The sequence below is a fragment of the Phodopus roborovskii genome, unplaced genomic scaffold (genome assembly GCF_943737965.1).
Source record: "Phodopus roborovskii unplaced genomic scaffold, PHOROB, whole genome shotgun sequence".
Taxonomy (NCBI): domain Eukaryota; kingdom Metazoa; phylum Chordata; class Mammalia; order Rodentia; family Cricetidae; genus Phodopus; species Phodopus roborovskii.
Genome location: NW_026126576.1, coordinates 6,145,029 through 6,168,754, shown reverse-complemented (window position 1 = coordinate 6,168,754; position 23,726 = coordinate 6,145,029). Strand labels below are relative to the sequence as shown.

At 35.6% G+C, this 23,726-nt stretch overlaps 1 protein-coding gene across 1 annotated transcript in view; it reads left to right on the top strand.

Moving 5' to 3' along the window:
* Positions 1-23,726, top strand: part of Cntn3 (contactin 3) — a 348,226-nt gene that overhangs the window by 109,299 nt on the left and 215,201 nt on the right. Inside the window, exon 4 of the mRNA XM_051203480.1 lies at positions 14,333-14,508. Coding sequence (XP_051059437.1) covers positions 14,333-14,508 — 176 coding nt within the window. The remainder of the gene's footprint in view (positions 1-14,332; positions 14,509-23,726) is intronic.

Here is a 23,726-nt window from a genome sequence, read left to right as displayed (position 1 = left end):
TATACACCAACAAAGTGGGTCAGCCTCTCCTTAGAAAAAGACTTGCAGGTTTATGCACCTGGAAGTAATCAAGGTCAGTCTTTTCAGTATGTTAACAGTCTACTTACAGAACACCTACTGTGTAGTTTCAACAAAACATGCATTAAACTTATATGTTTGCTGGTCTGAATTAGCAGAATTAATGATACAGAGAAGTCTTTACTCTGCTTGTACTTCTTATTATAGAAATAGAATAGTATTTTAAAAATGAGAAGTGATTTTATGGGCTAGTTAGATGAATTGGATATTAGTACATTTAACATCTGAATATGTTCCTTCTTTGGGGGAAAATGAACAGATGATTTAATGATGATTCCATCTTGGAAGCATTGTTTCTTACACTTTACAAAGATTTCTAATATCTTATTAAGATTTTTTTCTGCCCATAATAGAAGAACACTTCACATACAGAGCTTTAACTGTGATGATGAATCCATGTGAGTGATAAGCATGCATGTTATTTTTCTGTTCTTGATGGAGCTGTATCCTCATTTATCTTATGAACTACTTGTTGATAAATGTATTCAATGAAGAAATTGTCAAGACAGAAGATATTGTCAGGGAGGAATGTATTTCTAAATGAGAAGATTAATTATGTTTGTAGAATGTTATCAACTAGCCAGATGTCTTGAGCTTAGAAACATATAAATCTTTTGTGTTAATTATATCTGTGTACTAGGTATTTGATGCAGTGCTATGGAGACTTATTGTAAATATATTAATTATATGTATAAAATTTTGTAGAATTTTTGTCATTTGATAGTAACCCTTCTATTTTATTGTATACTCTAGAATACCAATCAAGTATTTATTACATTTCAGTTCAAGCAAATCTATATCTGAGAAGAGGAAATACATGGCTTTCATTGATTTGTTGATACCGTATTTGATAAATGAAGAAATTTAACATTCTGTATGTTGTCTCAAAATCCTTGGTTGCTAGCCAAATGGAGCAGATATTTTTATCATAGATTTAAAGGTTTTCTGAATTGGAGGTTTCTAACAATTTGAAATTTGACTTGTACTAATAATTTATAATTACTGTGAACTGAAGGCTATAAACACAAGGGAATCTCTTTATTCTGAAAGGCATTATGATTTCCTATAACAACTCCAAATAACGTAGTTTCTGGTTTTGTGTGCTGTTTGTAGAAAAAGTAGGTTACACTTGAATAAAAGGGATGTAGAATAATGCAGGCCATATTTATAACTATACCTATCTCCTCCCAAATTTTGCCTTTAATAGTCCATTAAGTAATATACCATATTACTCCTAGAATGCTTCATAAGAAAACACACTTGTTCATTCTTACTTTTTTATAATCTTAAGAAATTACAGAGTTTACATGTAGTATAATAATAAAATCAGTATTTTATTGAAGCAATAACTATTATTATATAGCATATAATTATAAACACATAAATGTACAAACAGGATGCTGGATTGTAAGTCAAGGAGGGAAATGAGGAACTAATATGAAATCATTCATTGAAAGTGACCCAGTCATGTTCTGGAAGATTCAGAACAAAGCTTAAAAGCCTATCAGAGTTTGTCCTTTAAAAGCACAAAAAGACTTTCCTGGGGACTGGAGCAAATCTACCCCATGAGGGATCCTGTCCCCATTATTTTCCCTATGAGTAAAGGTAACTCTTAATTAGTCATATTAAAAATCCAAAAGTTCAGAAATTCTCATGAGAAAGTACCCCTTTAAAGGTCTAATAGAGGATTTTATTCTTTCTCTTACATTTCCCTGCATGCACCTTAAAGCCAATATTTAAAGGTTAATTAGTAGTCAGCCTGACTGTAATTGCTGAATAGTGCTGAATGAGGTTACCTTAAGGAAGTATTAATACTTCTTAATGGAAAGGATTTTTCTCATTTCTTCATTGGGCCTCACTGGATGAAGGTATCCCCTTGGAAGGATTCCTGTCATATACATTGATTCCATTCTGTACTTAAAGAACCAAATGTATAGGCTAAACAGGTATGTACAAACCTATAGATCAGGCAACTCACAATTATCATTGCCCAAAGGATTTGCAGATCAATTGGTTAGTTACTGGAAATTCATACATTCAACTATAAGCCTACCAGATGGATTTGGTCTATAACAATTGTCCATTACCTGTCCAGTTTGAACAACAAATCTGCTTATTATAAATACTATAGGATGAACAAAAAATCCTAGGGCTGTATATGATTCCAGGGGTTTGAATGTATATTGATCTCTTTTACACATAAAAACATTCTATCTCACATCAAAAATAGAAAAGAAAGATTCACTTTTTCAAGCACATAAACCCCACTTCAAGTTCTTGGTTGGCACATGTGGCTAGTTGCTACCATGCTGGAGAGTTGATGTCATAATTATATTTCTAGAATATCCTGTTTTGTACAACTGGTCCATACCTATTCTGGGCTTTGAACCATATTCTTACAGATGCTCTTCTATCTTGCTCCCAAAAGAGCAAACAAAATATTATGCTCATTGAACTCCTTCAAATAGGTAAGATATCTTAATGAAGAACAATGTGAGGAATCTTGAAAGCATAAAATCTAAGATAAATTCTTGCCTTCACGTGAAAGGCAAATTTTTTTCTGTTGTGCCTTAAACAGGATTTCAAGGGATGAGCCCATATTCTGCATGTGTTTAAATTATCGAGTTAACTAATTGTGCTTAATATAAAAAATGAAAAATAAAGCAATACATGAATTTTTGTTCACCATTGATTCAAATAGATGTATAACAGAACGTTTAAGTTTATTTCTTGTCTATCCACACACCCACATCCACACACAGAGTAGTAAACATTATCCTTTTGTAGCACTATAATTGATTGTATGTCTATGGTATATATGGAAAATATGTAATCTATTTATGTACAGTTATATTTAATTTAGAGATTATAAGTATACACATGGTATATAACATATATCACATATGTTGTTTATGTGCTATCTATTATTTATCTCCCAAAACACATGATGAATTAGATATTTTAAGTGTTATTTTACTTCATGCATTATATCCTTGCATAGTTCCTATTACCATATAAGATCTTGTGTCACTATTTCCTAGTTTTCTATGCAAGGCAAATGAGAGCTATCATTCCTTTACGTTCCCATGACCCTTAAGCACATGCCATCTCTTCTGTCAGTTTTCTAAACCTGAATCCTTAGGCTCAGCTTTGTTTGACACTATACTTTATCCAACTCTGGTCCCCACACTTATAATTAATCACTAAAAACAATGAAAATTCATTGAAGTTGTGGTAAAATATTTAAAAATAAAATAACCAACTGAGCTATCCCGGGACTTCGGGATCCCATTCCCCCTGTGGAGGAATACTCCCTTAACTTAGAGACACAGGGGAGGGCCTAGGCCCTGCCCCAAATGACTTGACAGACTTTGATGATCCCTCATGGAAGGCCTCACCCTCCCTGGGGAGTGGATGGGGGATGGGATGGGGTTCAGGGTGGTGCATGGAAGGATGGGAGGAAGAGGGTATTGGTATTGATAAAATAAGAAAATTGGTAAAATAAGAAAAGCATTAAGTAAAATAAAATAAATAACCATCTCTACAGTTTCTGAGAATAACAGAAGTAGGTAATTCACATGAGGTATTTAAAACAAGGCTATGCTACCATTCTGTCCCCAAAGTCTTGCCAGTGTCCTCATTTCTCAGCTTCTCAGTGCATCACTGTGCCTGGCCTGGCACATTGACATTTCTGTATTTCACAGTGAATTGTGATAGTCCTGATAGAATGCCTTGGATCATTATCTCCTAAGATAATGATGTTCACTGCCACTCCCTGGCAAACAGTAGGAGCTTACTTAGTGGTTTGAAAAAAGATCTGTAATGAAATTAGCATGAAGAAAAGAAGGAAATTTAGAAGAGATCATGTTTCACAATTTTAGAGTGCCACTGCAAAACTGCAACTTCAAAGTGGTAGTTTATTCTTTTCTAGACACGGTAGTTTGGATTAAGTCATCTTTGTTGGCTCCACTTGAAGATAGTTTAACTGAGACATTCCAGATTGCTTCCAGGGCTTAAACTTCCTAGTACCTTCCCTACAATATCACCTCTCATAAAAAGTTCATCTTTCCTGTTAGTGTTATCATCTGACTGTCATCATATGAAAAAAAAATGTGAAAACACAATTGTGAATAATCCATATTCACAAAGAAGTTAAAAGTTAGCTTTCAGACATTAAAGGTATTGTGTAACCCAATAAATCACATATATTTGGTTTCTGTTACATGTTTTTAAATAGGACGAGGAGAGGGGATATGAATTATAATGATCAAATTTAAGTTAAACCACCAGGTCACTTTTCTGTTTTCTTCTTTCTTTTTTCTTTCATATAATTCTGTTGGCCTGTTACTAGCATTTCTTATTGGCTAGCTCTGTTTTAAATATTAACCAATTTCTATTAATCTAAATATTTCCATGTGGTCTTATCTTCCCAGAAAGAGGGTTAGGGTTAGGGCTAGGATCACTTAATTAGCTTAACTACTGACTGAGGCTTGGGGCATAGAATGTTCTTCCTTCTTGTGCCAGATTCACATGACAAATATCATCTCTAAAGGACAGTAAGGATGCTCGTATCAGAAAATGTAAAATTTATACAGCAAAGGTAAATCTTTCAAGCACATTGTAAAACTCATAGAATGGTAGTGAGGCAATCACTGAGTGAGGTTATATTTAAAATGAAAAAATATTTTAATTGTTGTAGTGTGTTTGTGTGTGTGTCTATGTATCTATGTTTATATTTAAGACATATTAATGAATGAGAAATTGCAATGTGTATCATGAAACAAATTTTTTCAATTTTTATTAAAAAATAGCATCCCAACTTAAATTATTTCAATTATTTCTGAAGTCTAAATAGTTATTTTTAGATAAAATATTGAATGTGTGAATTCATACATTCATTCTTTCAAGGCCTTCAATTATTCTCATCACTTCAGTAAACACAATAACAAACATTGCAGCAAACAGAAATGCATTTGCTTATTAACTTGAAAGCTGTTTCTCAAACCACAAATTGCTTCTGTGATTACATTACTAAATTTTTTGTCAAAGCCCACATAAAGGATAGCCTGTTGCCTTCACAAGCGCTTAGCATGGACTTATTTCCCAAACACAACTCCAAGCTCCCAAAGATTCTGTTGCTATGTAAAATTCATTTTTCTCTGGTTTCACTGACCAGATATTGTGTGATAAAGCTGACATCTCAGAGGACAATTATTTCATGCAATCCACTGTGAGGTTAATTATATCTTGTGAGTATGTTTTAAACTACTCAATACCACATACTTCATTTATTTATGTCTGTTGGTTTCAGTTCGAAGTGATGAAGCTCTGTAACTTCATAACCAAGTTCAATTGGCAGACTCAGTTAGACTTCATTGCCTTAAATCATAGTGACAGCAAAATATGTCTATGTTTGCATTCATTGCTGTTAGACCATGCTTGAATAGTTCTGTGTAAGAGGTTTTCATATCTAATCATAACATGAGTGACAAATAAATCGTAAGTAGTACAGTAAATGAAAACAGAGTTTCATTATCTGTGTTTGCCTCTTGGCATTAACCATACCCAGTGAAGAATACATGGAACCTGTATAAGTGTAGGTTAATGGGTTGAATTTGATTACTCTATTCAGGAAACGTCTGTGAATACTTTATTAATTGTGATATGATGCCGGATCTTAGAATTTTGAGATATATGTGGTTGCAATGAAATAGAGCTTTTATTGCTCAAGCAATACCATTAAATCTTGATGCAAGCTTTGTGTTTAATGTTATATTATATTAATTTGTGGTCACACACACATCATTCTCTCTCTTCCTTCCTCCCTCCCCAACAACTTGTTCAATATTTTTGAAGGACATTATGCATATATATTTGCCTATTTTTTGTTTCCTGAAAATAACATTTAGAGTGTTTATTATTTAGAAATAGTTACTACCCTTTTGGAAATCCTTATTTAAGCCTCAGAGTACAAACACAGAGACCACTGGCCCCAAACCTGCCATAAATAATTGTCATCAGATGGCAATCTACAGTCAGTTCCACCAGTCTGTTGTATTAAGGTTTACCCAATTTTCTCATTCCCTTTACTTTCTCAGCCGGGTTCCAAAGATGAAATGTTTCTCAAGGGCAAAGGAGAGGGTAAAAGATTTCTATAGTAACTTCACATACCATCTGAGGGTCATGCTCTTTATCATTTTGTTTCTACTCTAGTAATCCTGTCCTACTTCTAAGTGCTCCATGCTTCTTCTATTCTAAAAACTCTTCTCTTTCAGGAGCTTTGAAATAATAAGGGAATCACAAGAGCTGTTTCTTATTAGTCAAGAGCTCATTCCTATGGGAAGTGATAAGGAGCTGAGCCATTTTCCATAGCAACAAAAGGGTCCAAGGTCAAAGGAACAAAACTGTGACCAGACAGGGAGGGGGCACAGTGCCCAGTGACATCTTTAGGAACCAGATTATTAGTAGACTGGCAGGTGAAGAATTGGAATGCTTTTCTTAGTAATCTTGGTTAGATATCTGAGGCTTTGAACTTCTATATAGCTTTAAGGTTTCAATTTATGATCTATTTACAAAAGGCCTTTAGTCTAGTTTGAACTTACTCTGAGGTGAAAGTGAGCTAATTGCATGCAGTAGTCTGAGCAAGAGAACAGGGCAGGCTGTTAAGACTTAGACTTTGATAATCCTCCATGGGAGTTCTCACCCTCGCTGAAGACTGGATGGGGCATGGGATGGGGTGGTTGGTGGGGAGAATGGGAGGGCAGGAGGGAGAGGGAACTGGGACTGGTATGTGAAATAAGATTGTTTTTAATTTAAATAACAAAAGAGTCCAAAGTCTTTGTCGAATAAATAGATCCAGTTATAAGGAATGTATCCGAATAGATTCTATATATCAAAATTTTATAGCTAAATGAAAAGTCATCTTTTAGACCATATACAGATATATGTGCCAAGCACATGAAATATGTTCATGAGATAAACACACAAGCAGTGGGAAAACACCTAAAGCTAATCTTAGGGAAGAAAAGAAGTTCGTGGGGAAGAATGAAGTGATTCATGAGCACAACAGGGCAGGAGCAACTGGTTGACACAGCCAGTGACCCCACAACTTTACCACGTGGGGCACCCCAATCAGGAATCATGCTTCTGGTGGGTTGACAAGTTAAACACTAGTAGCATATGCTGTATCTGTCAAAGCTCCTGAGATGTATGAATCAAATGCATACTTCCTCAGATAGGTCAAAAAATCCAGAGCCCCTACTTTTAGCTCCCCAAATAAATATTTCTAAAATTTGTTCAGGTGCAAATTGATGCAGCATCAGGTTCGGGAGTATTCCTTACCGGGAATCATTCGGCTCACGATGAAAGGAAAGGTAAACTGTGTCACACTTACAAATCATTCAGAGCAAACCCTAATCAATGTAGAATGAGCATTTGAACACTGAATGCTGATGATGAACTTATAAGATTGTTCTAGAGTGTTACAACATGATTATGCAGAGATGCTTAGTCTATGACATTTACCATCAGCTAAAGAAACAAGTTTAGTCAGCTTCTGAAACACAAGGTAAATGTTATATGATTGAAATTCTGCTGTGTGCAACCCCAAGAGTCGTGGCTCTGCCTGCCTTTGCTCCAGGTGCTTGGGCTGAAGCTTCCTGAATGGAATTTGGATGTGCAAATGTACTCTTGTGAAATTTTACATTATTCCCAGACTTTAGAAATACTGCATTCTGATACTTGAGTGTTTTTTTTATTATTATGAATTTTTAAATGTCTTAACCAAAGAGGAAATTTGAAAGTTTTACAAAGAATTATGGATCCAGAAAACTTAAAAGCCTTATCATATTCTAAACACTTCTCAAATTCATGACATTAATGTGTGATGTAATTCCTGTGTTACTTTCACCTGTTTCCATTCTTTAAGCATTGAAACTACTTGGGATTTGAAGCTCATACTCGAGAGGCGCCAACTGAGTTTCCAACATTGTGAAAACAATTTAATAATGTTTAAAGCAAATTTTATTTCTAGCCTCATTCATTGCCATTCTCAGCCACATGTGGCCCATGGGCTGCAAGTAGGACATACTTGCCAGTTTACTGTATTGTTCTGAAGTCTGAAAAATGAGATTGAAATCTTCAGCAAACAAAATGAGTGAAGTTTACAGATTTAATTGTCCATATACTTCATTAAGAAGGAGCTATTGCGTTTTTGGTTTCCTAGATTATTTCATTTTAAAGATATTTCATCTTTTATTTATGTGTATATGTGTGCATAATTGTGAGAGTTTGTGTAAACCATGTGTTTGCAGTGCTGACAGAGCTGTAAAATAGTATCAACTCCCCTGGAACTGGAGTTAGTCTGTTGTGAGCTGACTGACATAGGTCCTAGGAGCCAAACATAAGTCTTCTGACACAGCAGACAAAACTCCTATCCACTAAGTCAACTTTCTAGTCCCAAGTTTATTTCTATGCATATGAAAATATGAGACATATCTAAAAATTAGTCCTACATGTAAATAGTTTGCCTCATGATACTGGGAACACAGTTTTCTTTCTCAGAATAAAATAACATTTGGAATTCTAGTCTCGGAGCTAACATACACATCTCAGAGTTGAAACAAAGAAAAACTCTTTTGAATACATATAACTTTCAACAAAGGAAAAGAAATATCAATAGTTAATAAGATATTTGAGATATTTTCTATCACCAGGAGGTGCATTTCATTGAGTGATGGAGATTTAGTGTTTAGAAGGAGAAAAAATAATTATGTTCTGTGAAAATTAAAATTCTTGTATGCAGCTAAAGAACATCTTAGCTTTGAAGAGTTTGCTGAAAACATCCAGGCACATTTGCTGTAGTGCAGGTAAATTTTTAAAGGGAAGCATTATTACTTTTGTGCATAGTAAAGTAATCTAGCAATTGTGTCTATATGATGAAAAACCAAGATAAAGAAAGTATGAAACATTTATACATGATAGAACAATCTTTCCCTTTTTTAGTTTCTACATTGTAGACACTTACTGAAATAAAGTATTTTCCCAAACATTTTATGATCTCTTAAATCTTTCAAGCTATTAAATAGGCAAGAGGAAGTGGTTCTCCATATTTTTATTTATTTTTGTAGTTTTCCACAGAGTCATTGAGCTTTTATTATTCATTAGCTAAACATAAAAACATAGTTTTTAAGTGAAGCCATTAGGCATACTTAGGCCCCAAACATTCTACATCCTCAGTTATAATGCTGCTTTTTTCCCCTATAAAAACTGTACTTCATAGATAATAAAAACACATATTTGCCTAGTAAGATAGCCCAGTCAGAAATGTGCTTGCCTTGCAAGAAAGAGCTCTGAGTTAGGTCCCCCAACACATGTAAAAACCTGGCCATGGTGGAGTGCCTTGTAATCCTGTTGTGGGGAGGTAGAGCCACTTGGCTCCCAGTGATTCCCTGGCTGACTAACCTACCCCACTTGGCAATTTCAAGCCAGTGAGAGGGGAGAGACTGTTTCCTTTTCTTTATTTTTTCATTTTTAGTGGCCAATCAGGGTTCTTCTTTTCTTTCTATATATGGATGTAAATATTTAACCCATATGTGTATACATATCCCACATGCCATCCACACACACATACAAGAAGGGGTAGGGAGAAAAAAGAGAGCAAGCCCAAATACCCTTTGACATAGTTTATGATTCCAAAGTATATAAAATTATATGTATCTGTCCTATTTTCAGTTTAGATACATGTTCTCTATTCAGTCATTGAGTTAGTTGATTCATAGTTGACAAACCATGTTTATCACAAGAATTAAACTCACTTACTTGGCTCATTATTAGATTGATGCTTCATGAGCCAAGTTTAGCATGTGTTTCATTCTTCTGATAAATTCTCAGGCACACATGTTAAAACCTTATTTTCAAATCAGTCCGTTCCACATGAGAGGAGATGACCAGGAACATGGAAGAGAGCAGACAATGTAGCTAGCAGGTGCTTGCTGGGAATATACTGGCAAGAATGTACAGAGGCAGAGGGGCAGAGAGCCATGTGACCATGACAGGAGCCACTTCCTGTTTTGGCAGTTACATCTATCCTTGGAGGGAGTGCCTGTGCCTAGCAGCTTTGTATACAATTGTCTTAGAAAACTTGTTGAGAACTTCAAATTCTGTTTTTTTTTTTTTTTTTTTCTTTTTTTTTGGTTTGTGTTTTTTTTTATATTTTTTTTTGTTCTTTTTTTAACATGTACATGTAAAACAATCATGTTTGGGGACATTGGATGTTTCTCACGTTCACTTAATGAAGATAGGACTGATTTTGTTAGGAATGGATCTTGGATTGCAGAGAAATGACAAAACCATTCAAAGTATTTTACCAAAAAAATTTTGCTTCTTTGGAAGCTGTGTTATGAGCAGTTTTCCTGCTAGCCTGGTCCCACAGTCACAACAGCCCCAAATAACACACAGAAACGCTGTATTAAGTATAAAGCTGTTGGCCTGTTACTAGCATTTCTTATTGGCTAGCTCTGTCTTAAATATTAACTCATTTCTATCAATCTAAGTATTTCCATGTAGTCTTATTTTACCAGAGAGAAGGCCTGGAGTTCTTCTCTCTCGGTCCTACATGTTGAATTTCCCTACCTCTCCCTGAAAATTCCGTGTCTCCTAGTCCCTCCTACCTTGCTTTCCTATTGGCCATCAGTACTTTGTTCATTAACCAATAAGAGAAACATATTCACAGAATTACATCTCCCATCATATTGGTGAGGGGAAAAGATATGGAGGAGAAACTTTCCCTGCAACTTACAAGGAAGGTTATTTACACACTCAATGGTCCTACTTCTAAATATATCAAAGAACTTTAGTGGGAATCTTCTAGATAATAAAATATCTACTCCTTGATTACTCGTTGAAAGTCACTATTTCCTGTTATCTGTTTGAAAGGAGCCATTCCATCATTAAGTGTCCCTTCTCCCCATATTTGTAACAATTGCTCTTTCATGCTTCTTTGGAATCCTCTCTTTTCTCTTGGTCCCATTGTGGGTTCTCTACATAATGTCGTAGGCTTTGAATGTCTGGGTTCCTACCTACTCCCACAGTATGGGTTACGCTGCCAACATTAACTTTGACTCTTAGTTTTTATTTCCTTCATCCCTTCTTACATAGACCTTTGGGGCCCCTTCAATAACTCTTCCACATATTTGTGCTTGCAGGCCTCAATCTCCTGCAATTTTCTTGTTCTGTCTGGCCAGCTGTTCGTTGCTAGGGTAATATCTGAACTGATCCTTTAAACTTTCTAGTGTCTCTGCAATTTGTAGAAGATTTCCCTGTTGTAAGCTAAAGTTTATATTCGCATTCTGAAACTGGGGTAGTCTTCTGAATAAATTTTTAAGAAAATCTCTCATGTGACCAAGGTGGGCCTCACTATTATTATCTGTACAGGATACTTGTGGGGGAAATTTCCATCCATTGCCCCTGTACCCTGTCTAGATGGATATTCTCTTTTACAGAGTGTTGTCCTTCTTTTCTGCATCTTCTTTTTAAATATAGAACAAAATATTCCATATTGGCATTAACTCAAACTAGGTATAGAGTTGACGACCAAGGATTTGACCTAAGTTATCAGTCATGCATATAGATTTTCTATCAGAGGCTTCAATTCCATTTTAAGCTTCAGACCTCTGGATTGTTAAGGGGATGTGGCTGGCAAATCCTACTCCTAAGCTTGGCAAATCCTGACACTTAACAGAACCTGAGTGGAAACATAAAATCAGGAGCTTCCTTTTTGGGGGAAGGGAACATATTGAGTATCCTTCTTATATCATTCAATTTCTTCTTTTAAGGGGCAAAGGGCACTGGGTTTTGGGAACAAGAGGGACACCTTTAGGAGGAGGAGTGGGAAAGAAAGGTATTCATTGGAGCTGGAGTTAGAACTAGCAATCCTGCTCTGAGACAAGGAAGAGGCAGGTGATCATAGAGACCCAATTTTGAAGTTGGGCTCTCCGACTCTCATTTATTTTGTTACTGTTGTTTCACCGATCTCTTTCTCCAGCAAAGAGCACACTCTGTCTCCAAATTCACAGTGTTTTTTTTAATCTATCATTAATTCAGTCTGTGAGAAATTAACAACACCCAGCCATGTTTGGACCTAAATTTTAGCCAAAGAATCACTGGTTTATGAATGTACTCCTGAATCCAAATAAAACCAGTGTGTTGAATCATCCTCTCTGTTTCTTGCCACTTTTGTTCAGGGATTGTCTACCCAGTGCTGTAGCATGTGACCCCCAGGACATCTAAGGGAGTTATGTTCTTACCCATCTCAGATGTTTATCCTTCTCCTGACCCAGAGAAGAAACCTGATTTTCCAACCCTATCTGGGGTTAATGATGTCTTGATTCAGAGGCTCAGCCCTCCCCTCCCTTTCCTATTGGGAAAAACCCTGGACTGCATTTCAGAGACCCCTCCTGGCTCCTGGTGCTATAGCTCCACATTTAGTTTGCTGATAGACAGAGTCAATGAAGTTCACTCCATGCCTCATGAGTGTGTCCTCAAGGTCATCCTACTTTTATTCAAAGTTTCCCAGTACTCTACCTGAATCACTTTCTCAGTCTGTGACTCAGGAATCAGCACTTGCTCGTAAAGATTAGGTTTTTCCTCCAGCCGCTGGTCTTGTCCAGCCACCGTGCCAGCCCCAAATAATGCACAGAGACTCTGTATATGATATAATTCTGTTGGCCAGTTACTAGTTTCTTATCGGCTAGTTCTGTCTTAAGTATTAACCCATTTCTATGAATTTCCACATGGTCTTACCAGCGAGAGGTAGCTGGCGGTTCTATTCTCTCCAGACTCTCCATCTTCACTTCTCCCCCCCTACTTCCTCTTTCCTCCTTGTCTCCTAGTCCCTCCTATCTTGCTTTCCTATTGGCCAACAGTACTTTATTCATTAACCAGTATGAGAAACATATATACATAATGGCATCTCCCATCACTTGCTTACCTTTCAATATACATTTTGTCACACTCAATTACAGGACCCCTCTAGGATGATCCAGAAATCAAGGTGCTAGAATCTTCAACGGTTATCCTACCTTGCTTTTTGCTGGGCCTTTATTGCTACACTATTTACCTACCTTCCATTTTGGGTTACAATTGTTAGTAAGGGAGTTATATATATTGTAAATTAGGAAAAATTTTCTTCATGTTCTATAATGTAATTGAGGAACTATGACCTACAATTTAAATGAATGACACCCCTAAGAAAGACTATTAGGTGTTGTAGGATTGTTGACAATTCAAACAACTGTTATTATCCTTTTAAAAGCAGGCATTATTTTAACCATTTTCTCAAAATTCCTATGCTGAACAATTGAGCCCATTATTGTAAAATGGTAGACTGTATAGTTAAAGTGTTTCTGTGATCAAATTTGGTTGTCTAGCAAGTGGGTGCATGGATGTATCCTTATCATAGCACATGGGTGCCTTTATAATGGAGAAATTTACTTCAGTGTGCCAAAAACTTTGAAATTTGTTTAAAATTTAAAGGTAATAATTTTTAGTTTTCTTATATAAAAAAGATATCTTTTGCTTCACATTAATGGGTATGTCCCTGAGGTTTATTTCTTCAATTTTTCAGTCCCCCAAGTGGTGTTAGGGTCTTTTTACTGCAGAGCACTGTTGTGTAAATAGCTCTTTGGAGGCATCAGAAATGAGGAGAACAAATGCCCCAGGACAGATCTTTACTCAGACAGATTGAAATGGAGACTTGAACAGTTAGCAATTAATTTATTAAATGTTCTCAGTCAGGACAGATAAATCAAAGAAATGTGCTGCCCCCTACTTGGTTGTCAGCAGGATATTGGCCTGCAGTTTCTGAGATAATTCCTGAACTTTTTGCTTCCTCTTTGCCCATGTAGACCCAGCCTATATTTTACCCCAGTGAGCTAGTGAACAGGCTAAATTAGTCCCAGTTCTTCAGAGACCCTTCAACCACCTTTAACACTGACGTGCTGTTATGTTATAATTTCTACTAAACTTTACTCTTTGCCTCTCAAAAATACATATTTGTTGTTTTTCATTGTTTTTGAGATGGGGTCTTACTAGGTAGTTATGCTGGCCTAAAGGCTGTGAAAATCCTCCTGTCTCAACCTTATGGGTGTTGAGATTCCAGTCTTTGGTTGTTTAAAGTGGAGTTTGGAAGCATTAAGCCATTTATTTAGGCATAGGCCTGGTAAGAAGGGAAGTAACCTTGACATTTTCTTTTCAGATGGCAGCTGAATGGCAGTGATATTGATACAAGTCTGGACCATCGTTACAAATTGAATGGAGGCAATCTCGTAGTTATTAACCCCAACAGAAACTGGGATACAGGAAGTTACCAGTGTTTTGCTACAAATTCACTTGGAACAATAGTGAGCAGAGAAGCCAAACTCCAGTTTGCCTGTAAGTTTATGTTTGTAAATCTATCAAAAAATCATTATTTTAAAGTGCATATATAAATATATGTGGTCATTTTGAGTTTTGAAATTATGTAATATTTAAACTTAAAAACTGATTGGATAATTGGACATTAATTTTGGACATTTATGTTTCTCTAGAGAAACAAACCTGATAGAGTAAATTATGTATGTGTATTTATTAGAATGACTTATTGGCTATGATCTGGCTAGTGCTAAAACAGCTGTATACCAACACAAAGGTTTTAGTAGGTTTTTAGTCCACAATGCATGTCTCAGCTTGTCTTTGGTCTATGTTGGGATTTTAACATAGACTTTGATACTACCCAAGGTTAGCATGTAAAGGAAGCTTCCTTCTGTGTTTCATGTTGTATGGCCTGAATCTAGAAAGTCTGTCCCAGACTTGGGTTTTTTTTGTTTGTTTGTTTGTTTGTTTTGTTTTGTTTTGTTTTAACCAATCAAAAAAACAATACCACACAGGTGTTTCCACATGGTTAGATTTTAGTAGATTCCAGATATAGTCGACCAAAATTAGCTATCTCATTTCCAATTTAATAAAAAATTTAGTTAGGACTCCCATATCTGTGTGCATGTGTGTTCTATTTTGGTATTTTTTTTCAAAGTTCTGTTCTGGGACAGAAAAAAATGTAACTAAAGCTGTACTTATACAACAGTGACTCTGTGTTTTGTACTGAGCAGGAAGTGAAGGGAGTATGAAGTCCATGTGTAACACTGAGGCCATTATTCTTTACCATGTAAATTATAAAACTATCCAGTAACTTTGAACAAAATAGGAAAGACAATGAGTAGAGAAGAAAATAACCTATCTGATGACATGGGTGCTTCCTTGTGGCTACTCCAGTGACCTTCAGTACAAACACTTTGAGATTGTCATTGAAGACCATGTCTATACCATGAGTCAACACATAGTTAAAACAATTCTTTTTATGGAGAATTTAAGGCTGGAACCAGACACTCAACTGAAATATCAATCTAATTAATTTTTATCAATAAAAAATTAGAAATCAAATATCGGTTTAAGTACCTGAAAGATCAGAGAACAGGGAGAAACAGCTGCCAGCTGCTTCCTACCTCTTCTGTTCCCCTGTCCCAAAGGCCAAGATCTTCTTTTAGCCCCACCTTACCACTTCCGGTCTCCTTTTTGTCTACAGTCCTCCAAACCTCAATGGTCAGCTAATGGCTAGCTCTGCCTTCTGACCCCAAGCAAGCTATATTTGTCATAGCACAATCAAAATATCACAGAACACTCCATTTCATTTTATCTTTGTCTGTTTTTTACTGCTTTTTTCCCTTTTGTTTTAGTTGTCTGTTTGGTATAGAATGCATATCATGATTGATTTAGTTTAAAGTTTCTTTTTAGTTCTGTTACACTGAAATTATTTTGAAATTGGAATGTGTAAGTTTGTATAGCCCTGTAGTATTTGCTCACCATCCATATATAAGCTGTAATGGAATTGTTGTTTTATCATTTCATAAATGGCTCATTCTTTTGAATTCCTTTTTGTAATGAGCATGCTTGACTTTGTTCTTGTCATTGTAGTCTGTTTAATATGTTTCTTTTGTTAAACTCATTGTTTTTCATCTCATATGTACATTTTTTAGAAAAAGATTTATGTATTCTTTAATGTGAGTGTGTATATGTCTGAATGTATGCAAATATGCCATGTTTTCCAGGTGCTCATTAGTCAGAAGAGAGCATCAGATATCATAGAACTAGAGTTGCAGGTGGCTGTGAACCTTGAAATATGGGTACTAGAAACAAAATGTGGGTCATTTGGCAGAACTGAGAGTGATGATAAGAGAGGGAAACCCATCTTGAACATCTGTAGCAGGATCCTATGGCTAGCTGCCCAGAGGGAATAAAAGTGGGGAAAATAAGAATCTAGGAAACACAGAGGGTATTGCTATGCCTTCTGACTACTCCTTTGCCATGCACCACTGGCCACCCCTGTACCATGCACTCCTGGTCACTCCTCTGCCATGCATTCCTGGACACTCTTCTCTTCTTCTAGCCACCTCTTCCCCCATGCTTTTCTGGCCTTAATGGGCTGAAAATAATGAAACTTTGAGCCAAAGAAGCCCTTTCTTCTTTTGTCATTTCTCTTGGATAGTCGCCAAAGAGATAACAAAAAATCTGATTAACACTAAACTTAACCTCCTACATAGCTCTCTGGAAGTATATATCCAAAGCATGAATATGAGCACCATAAAGTTCCCTTGATCCTTCCAACCCAGTAAAAAAAGATGAAAAAGTGACAAACCTCAAATCACAAAACAAATTGCTGTTCAGCTTTAAATGTATCAACTCTTCTTCATTCCCAGGCCCTCCTTTTTTCTCTTCTTTCCTTCCCTTGTTATCTTACCTGACTATTTTTAAGTAGTGTCTTTACTTTTCTAAAGTTGGCATGTACCACATCAGGATATGTTTCAGAACTCAAACTCAACTCAGGAAGTGCTTGCTGATTGATCCCCGGCACTTTTCTTCAACTTTCTATTGCCTTAAAAGTTTTCACTAATCCTATTTTGGCATCTGGCTGCTTATCAGTCTGAGTATACAGTGACATTCTTTTACCTTGTGATATTTTATATTTTTAGTGTTTTCCTGAATGATTCATTTTGCAGATTCAAACAGCCGTCTTGCTCACAAGCCTCATAACACATTGCAGCAATGAAGTACAAAATGCATTTATTTTAATTGATATGATAGAGATATAGATTCTGGTAAAGAGGATAATGAAGGGGATTATTATTAATTATTACTTGTAATATAATTAGAAGTTATTTAATAATTATTAGAGTAGATTAACTTAACTTGGAAATGAGAAGAGAATATAGTATAATGTGTAAATGAAAGGAAGCATAAAGATGGGGACCTTTGTATGATCAGAATGCTGGTAACTGTGATTCAGAGAAGTCCAGACAGTCTTTACTGAAGGTAAAGGCATGGTAAGCATCACCACCAAACACTATTCCCTATCCAATATAGGCTTCATTGTATATATTTATGTTTTACCCCTCTATTTCCCTTAGTAAGTGGGAAAGTTCTGTTATGCTCAGAACAGATAAGTGAGTGTGTGAAAATATATCTATTGCTCCACTTTGGTATGGGTAAAATACAACATTTTATTTCTAATGTGCTTTAAAATACTGTTGGCAGTAAAATTAAGACACAGTTATTAATGTTCCACAAAGCCAGTTTTCTTGGGAGATTGTAGTTGGGAAATTGTGGAGTATTCAGACATATGCATATGGACAGAAGAAATATGAGAAATAATATGTGAATTGTACACATTGTCTTAGTTATTTTTTGCTGTCTTAAATGTGTAGTTTTTCATGTTGATTGGAGGTATTTTCAAAACTTCTTAATTCACTCCACTGAAGGTTTAAGGAGTTACATATTTTAATGACTGTTTTTTTTTTCTTGCTGTTAAATAATTCTTGATTATAATGTTTTATTTATTTATTTTTACCATGTGTGAGGTGGAATGTTTTAAAAAAACACAAATTTTATATTAGAAGTATAAATGGTTTGAAAAATATCTGTTACCTGCCACTCTTATCATTTAGGAATTGAAATCTTTGAAGTATCATTTTCCCTCCTGATGAAAAAAACCTACTGAGGACCTATTCTTCCTCACTGCTTATATAGTTGGTAACTGTTCTAAAACAAATTTATTTCCTATCTGGGAATATTTTTTTGTCCACATATGCATGTACTTCTAAAAGTTTCTTACTGATTTAAATTTCTTAATGAACAACATTATATTCCTTCAGGGGTGTGCTTGAAAAAATACCTGTTGATATATATATCCTTGAGCAGTATTAGATACCTTGTCAGTGTTCTCGTGCAACATATCCTAAAGCTGTTTGGGTACTCGTTATAGACTGGTTTTCTTGCATAGCAGGCTTACATCTTCCTAGAATATTAAAGCCGCTTCTATTCATTGCCTGACTTTTGTTGCTGTTCTTGGGAAATCTGATACCACTTTGATTAATGGCATGCTATATAGAGTGTCCCATTTTTCTCAAAGAAATCTGGTAGGATTCTCTGTATATGTTAGATTTTCTGAACTTTTATAGTAACGTTTTTGGTTCTTGGAAAAGTTATATCTCATATGCTAATTGCCCCCACAGACTTGAATCCAGTAGTCTTTTGTTTGGAAGAATATTATGCTTTCCTTTTCTTACTTTTGTTAGTATCATGACTTATGCCTGGAGCCACTAAGATAGGATCATTGCTCACAAGCTTTCCCAACCTTCCAAATCTATTTCCCTTTGACATTTACATATACTTCTTGGTAGATTACCAACTCTTCATTTGAAAATTTATGTTGAGAATTTAATATCTGTTATGACATTTCTCCTTAGCTCGAAAATTTATTTCTCATTTGTCAGTCAAAATCCCTCATTTTAAAAATGTCATTATTTTATTTTAGGTAAATTTTGTAGAAAATAAGTTGATTTCTTTCTGCACTTCAAGTTCTATTTGGGAAGAAAATCTGTGCCTATATTGCTTATTGATTAAATTTAATCTCTGAAAATTTCATAAATCTTTACGTTCACCCACTACCCACTTTCATCTCCTCCACTTTTTCCCTTCTGCCTCCCTAGAGGTTATTTCCCTATATTTATGGCATTTGTTTTGTTTTATGCCCCTCTGATTTTAACTAGGGGTGTGGAACTATCTATTGGAAACTGGTGTGTTTACTGTTTGTTACGTAACTGATGGTCACCCCTTCTATAGAATCCATGTGTTGCCAAAAGCTCAGCATTCTTATCATTTAATTTTCTCTTTGAAATTTCTTTTTCTGGTATTTTATATCTATAACTGATTATATCCATATTGAATATATGAATGATTTCTTTCTTTAACTGATCTTCCCTCACACAAACTCAGATTTCTGAGGGAGAAAAACACTTCAGTTTCCTTTCCCGTTGACCAAGGGCTTCAATAGTATTCTGGGAGCTGAGTGGGAGAAAGGCCTTACAGACTGTAGTGTCCAGTACACACAAATGCACACAGAAATTCACCTACTTCTTCATGGGACTCCTTAAAAATGTACACGATGACCTCAAGTGTAGTCCTTATTTTCTTACCAATTTCCTCTTTGAGCATGGGATATAGCTCTCTTGTTTTCTTACATGAATAGATTAGAGGGTATATGAATAAATGCTGTTTAAATTCTCTTTACTCTGATTTTGCTTAATTTCCTTTCTCCAATATGTTTGCTACTCTCTAATCCATTGGATCCTGTCCACTCTTTGGCTCACTATTCTTATTATAGTATTTAAAGTAATCTCTTTGTGGATCAAAGACTTAATCCTATAATTTCTGTTTTCAGCATTCACTGTGGCCTTTATTCTTTTGTCATTTTTGGTAGAAGTATGCCTTTATAATTCTTTCACTGCAAGCGAGTCAGTTTGTGGGATATTCTAAGATACAGCTAGAAATTAAACTTAGGTATTTTACTTTGAGTTATAGTTATTGAACATAAATCCTATTCTCTGGGTTTCATCCTGCATGTCCTTTGCTTTCATCTTCTTCTGGCTTTTTGTGATAATTTTCCTTAGGATGTTCTGATGGGTAGTTTTAACTGTCAACCTGACACAATTGCAGTCATCTGGAAGAGAGTCTCAATAAGGTGTTGTCTAGATCAGTTGTTCTGTGGGTATGTCTTTCAAACACAGTCTTGGTTATGTTCATTGGTGTGGGAAGTTCCTGAACAAGATCCTGAACATTCCCTGTCTTTGGACACTGAAATGGATGAGAGTAGAAAGAGTATACGAAGTTGAAGAAGGTGTACATCTATTGTCTCTCTTCCCTTGACTGTGGATATAGTGTGATGAGCTGGTTTATGTTTACACTCTTTTAACTTTCCCATAATGCTAGATCATAACCTGAAACTATGAACTAAAATAAATCCTTTCTGACTTTAGTTGTTTTTTCCCCCCAGGACATTCTATCACAGCAACATAAAATAAACAAGGACAAATATTTACTCTTTAAAATGGTTTCAGTGAGTTTAGTCTGTGGCCAATAACATTTAATTGATTATCTCCTTTTCCCAGTGATCTAAATGTATATTTCTTTAACCATCATTCATAAAAAAGACTTTGCTTGTAGTATTAAAGTCCCAGGTGCTAAAGTAAGTCTATGTAGGCTTTACCCCACCACACACTCTCTCTCCCACTTACCAACCCTGTGGTTTATTTGGCCCCTTATCAATGAAACCATGATAGCAGATGTTTTCTTGTCACGTGTCAAAATTAGATGAAGTTATGAATATGAAGCATCTAGAGAGTGCCAAAAGATCAGGTGGTAATAAGATGAGGAGACACTATCTTTTTTTTATGATTTATAGAATATATCTTAGGAGGCATGTCTCATGAAAGCTAGGGGAAACTTTTAGTGTATGCTTTCTATTTTTCTTGAACAGGGATTACATTTTTGCTTCCCCTTTAAATACATTCAAACTATCCTTATGGTATCTTTTACCTCTTTCTTCCCTTTTTTCTTGTTTTCTTCTCTGTGACTCCATGATCTGTCGTCACCTCCTTAGCCATAACTTGGACTCCATTCATTATTTTCTCTCTAAGTTCTGCCTAATTTGTTTTTAAGCACATGTCAAATATTTAATACAAGTGAGTATTTTCTCATGTCTAGACATCCTGTCTTGTCATTTTCATATGTTCACATTTTCTATTCAAATTATTCATTTTCCTCCGATAATATGATTTGTTTCTTACTACTTTAAAGTATAAAGAATTCAGACACTTTTCCTTTATAGTGATGCTTTTCAAACTCAGGATAATTGTGAGTGCTATTCTGTTATTTGTTGAACTTCTGGTTCTCATTTTTGCTGAAAACTTTTTGCCTTTATTGTTGCAAATTTGTACTTCAGTAGAGTTTCTGACTGCCTATGAAATTATGGAACTCATTATTTTTGGTTGAAAAAGTATCCTAGCAGCTATAATTGCTGCTGCCAGGGACCTCAAGGATGTAACTAGACAGAGAGTCATTTTGTGTTAGTATATTGGCATCATGTAGCCAACCATGTGGTCGGTCATCACCCAGCTTGTAGTGTATAGCTACTGAAGCTGCAAATATGGAACCATTGATCCAAAGAGCTCCACGTAAGCCTCATGTCATTGTCATCATCAAATAGTGTATTAATTTGCATTGTTTAGAGATGCTTTGATTCATTAACATTGAATTCACTTCCAATGGCAGTGCAGTTCAGGCATGAACAAGGCTTATCTTTCATTTTCAGTTTCTCATTGTTTTCATGTAAAGGAACACTGGCGAGAACTAAGCTCTTCCAGGCAGTTGTATTAAATAGTGATATCACCAGTAGAAATATATGAATGTCTGAACAATGTGGAATTCAATGTGTTAAGAAGGACAGTTCAGTTTGATTGTGACAAATTTATTAAGACTAAGAGGAACATGCCCTTCTCATTTATTTGGGAATCCTGATAAGGAGACTCACACTTTTACCCCTCTTCACATTCAAAACAGCAGATATACTAAATTTTAGGTCATATATTTTATAGAGTAGGGCATGAAATATCCTTTTGTTCAGCATTGTCTATATTGTATGTACTATAAGTACATACAAGCCATTAGTAGCTGTCTTGATCATTATATTAACATTTGCTATACTAAGCTGCTTATGACCACTTAACTCATATATATATATATATATTCCCCAGAGTGAAAGAACGATAATGGTAGAAAACTTTATAGCCCCAGGAAAAGCTGTAAATATCTTTATAAATGAGATGAAATTTTATCATAGCTTTATACACATAAGAACAATTTGGCATATACAGAGTTTAGTACTATTCACAATTTCATGGACCCACCATGAGACACATTTCCACCACAACCCCTCTTCAAGGACAAAGATATGGACAAATGTTCTAATCCTTTCCCTGGACTGGTGTAACAAGAAGCATAAGCCCTTCAAGGGAGCAGGATGTATATAAATGAGCCTGCATCCCATGTTTCCACATAAACAATTAAATGTAAGTCACCATATTATCAAGATGATACTGTCATCCTCTTTACCTACATGACCCTGCCTAGCTACCACTGTACAATCCCTACTATTCATGGGTCAGCTTTGCAACTTGTATTTTTATTAAATCTCAGCTATTAATTTTAGATATATCTGTCATTGCTAGAAATACCATGAACTACTATTATTTCTCAAGATGATATTTTATGCTGTAAGCAATATTAGTGAGTGAAAAAAAAACAGGCATTTTTCTCCTTTTTTCTATTTTCAAATAATGCCCTGCTACCTCCATATCACTATATATCAATGACCATATCTATCTTATCTAATCTCTACTGTCTGGGAGAATTTTATAAGATCTGGAGTCATCCACTTTGGTTAAAGACAGATTTTTGGGTTGTTTTGGTCTAAATTTCAGTCATTATTAAACTGTCATTTTCTAACATTGGAAACTTTCATCAATAAACCTTACTGCTTTGTCTTCAGTCTACCTCTTGCTATCTTCTACCACCTTTTGATGGTGTCTGACTGGCCTGTCACTTCCTCTGCTTCAGTTTCCTTCTAACATGTCCTAGCCATTTCTCTGTTGAAATCTCTATGTTTCTCTAATGGAATCTCCACTTCTTTACTTTTGAGAATCAGCATGTATTTCATTCATTCCCTTGGTTCCCCAGGTTCTCACTTGCTCTCCATAGCTGATCTTCCAAGTCTTCCCTGCTCTTTTCTTGAAGCCAGAGCTGTAGCAAGTTCTCGCTCCTCATACTGAGAACATCTTATGGGTCTTTGCTGCCCATTCCTTTCTCTGTAGTTTACTCAGTTCATTCAGGCCACTGTCAGGATCACCCCTAGTGATCACTTATTGCCCTCAGTATTTTTAGCAAGGCTGTGACCCTTAGTACAAATTATATGTATTTTTATTTATTTCTCCGTAGCACACATGATTGAAAGATTATGCTATTCACTGCTGTGGAACATGGCAGATGACCTGGATTTTAATAAATCTTCATTCATTACCTGTATAATGAATTAAATGAGTGAGAGAATAGGATCCATGAAATCAAGGTTCATCACTTGTCAAGGTAAAGAAGAAGCTGTGCCTTGCCACCAGTGCCTTGGCTTTTCAGATTCCATGGTATAAAACTCAACCTTGTCTGTATTAAAC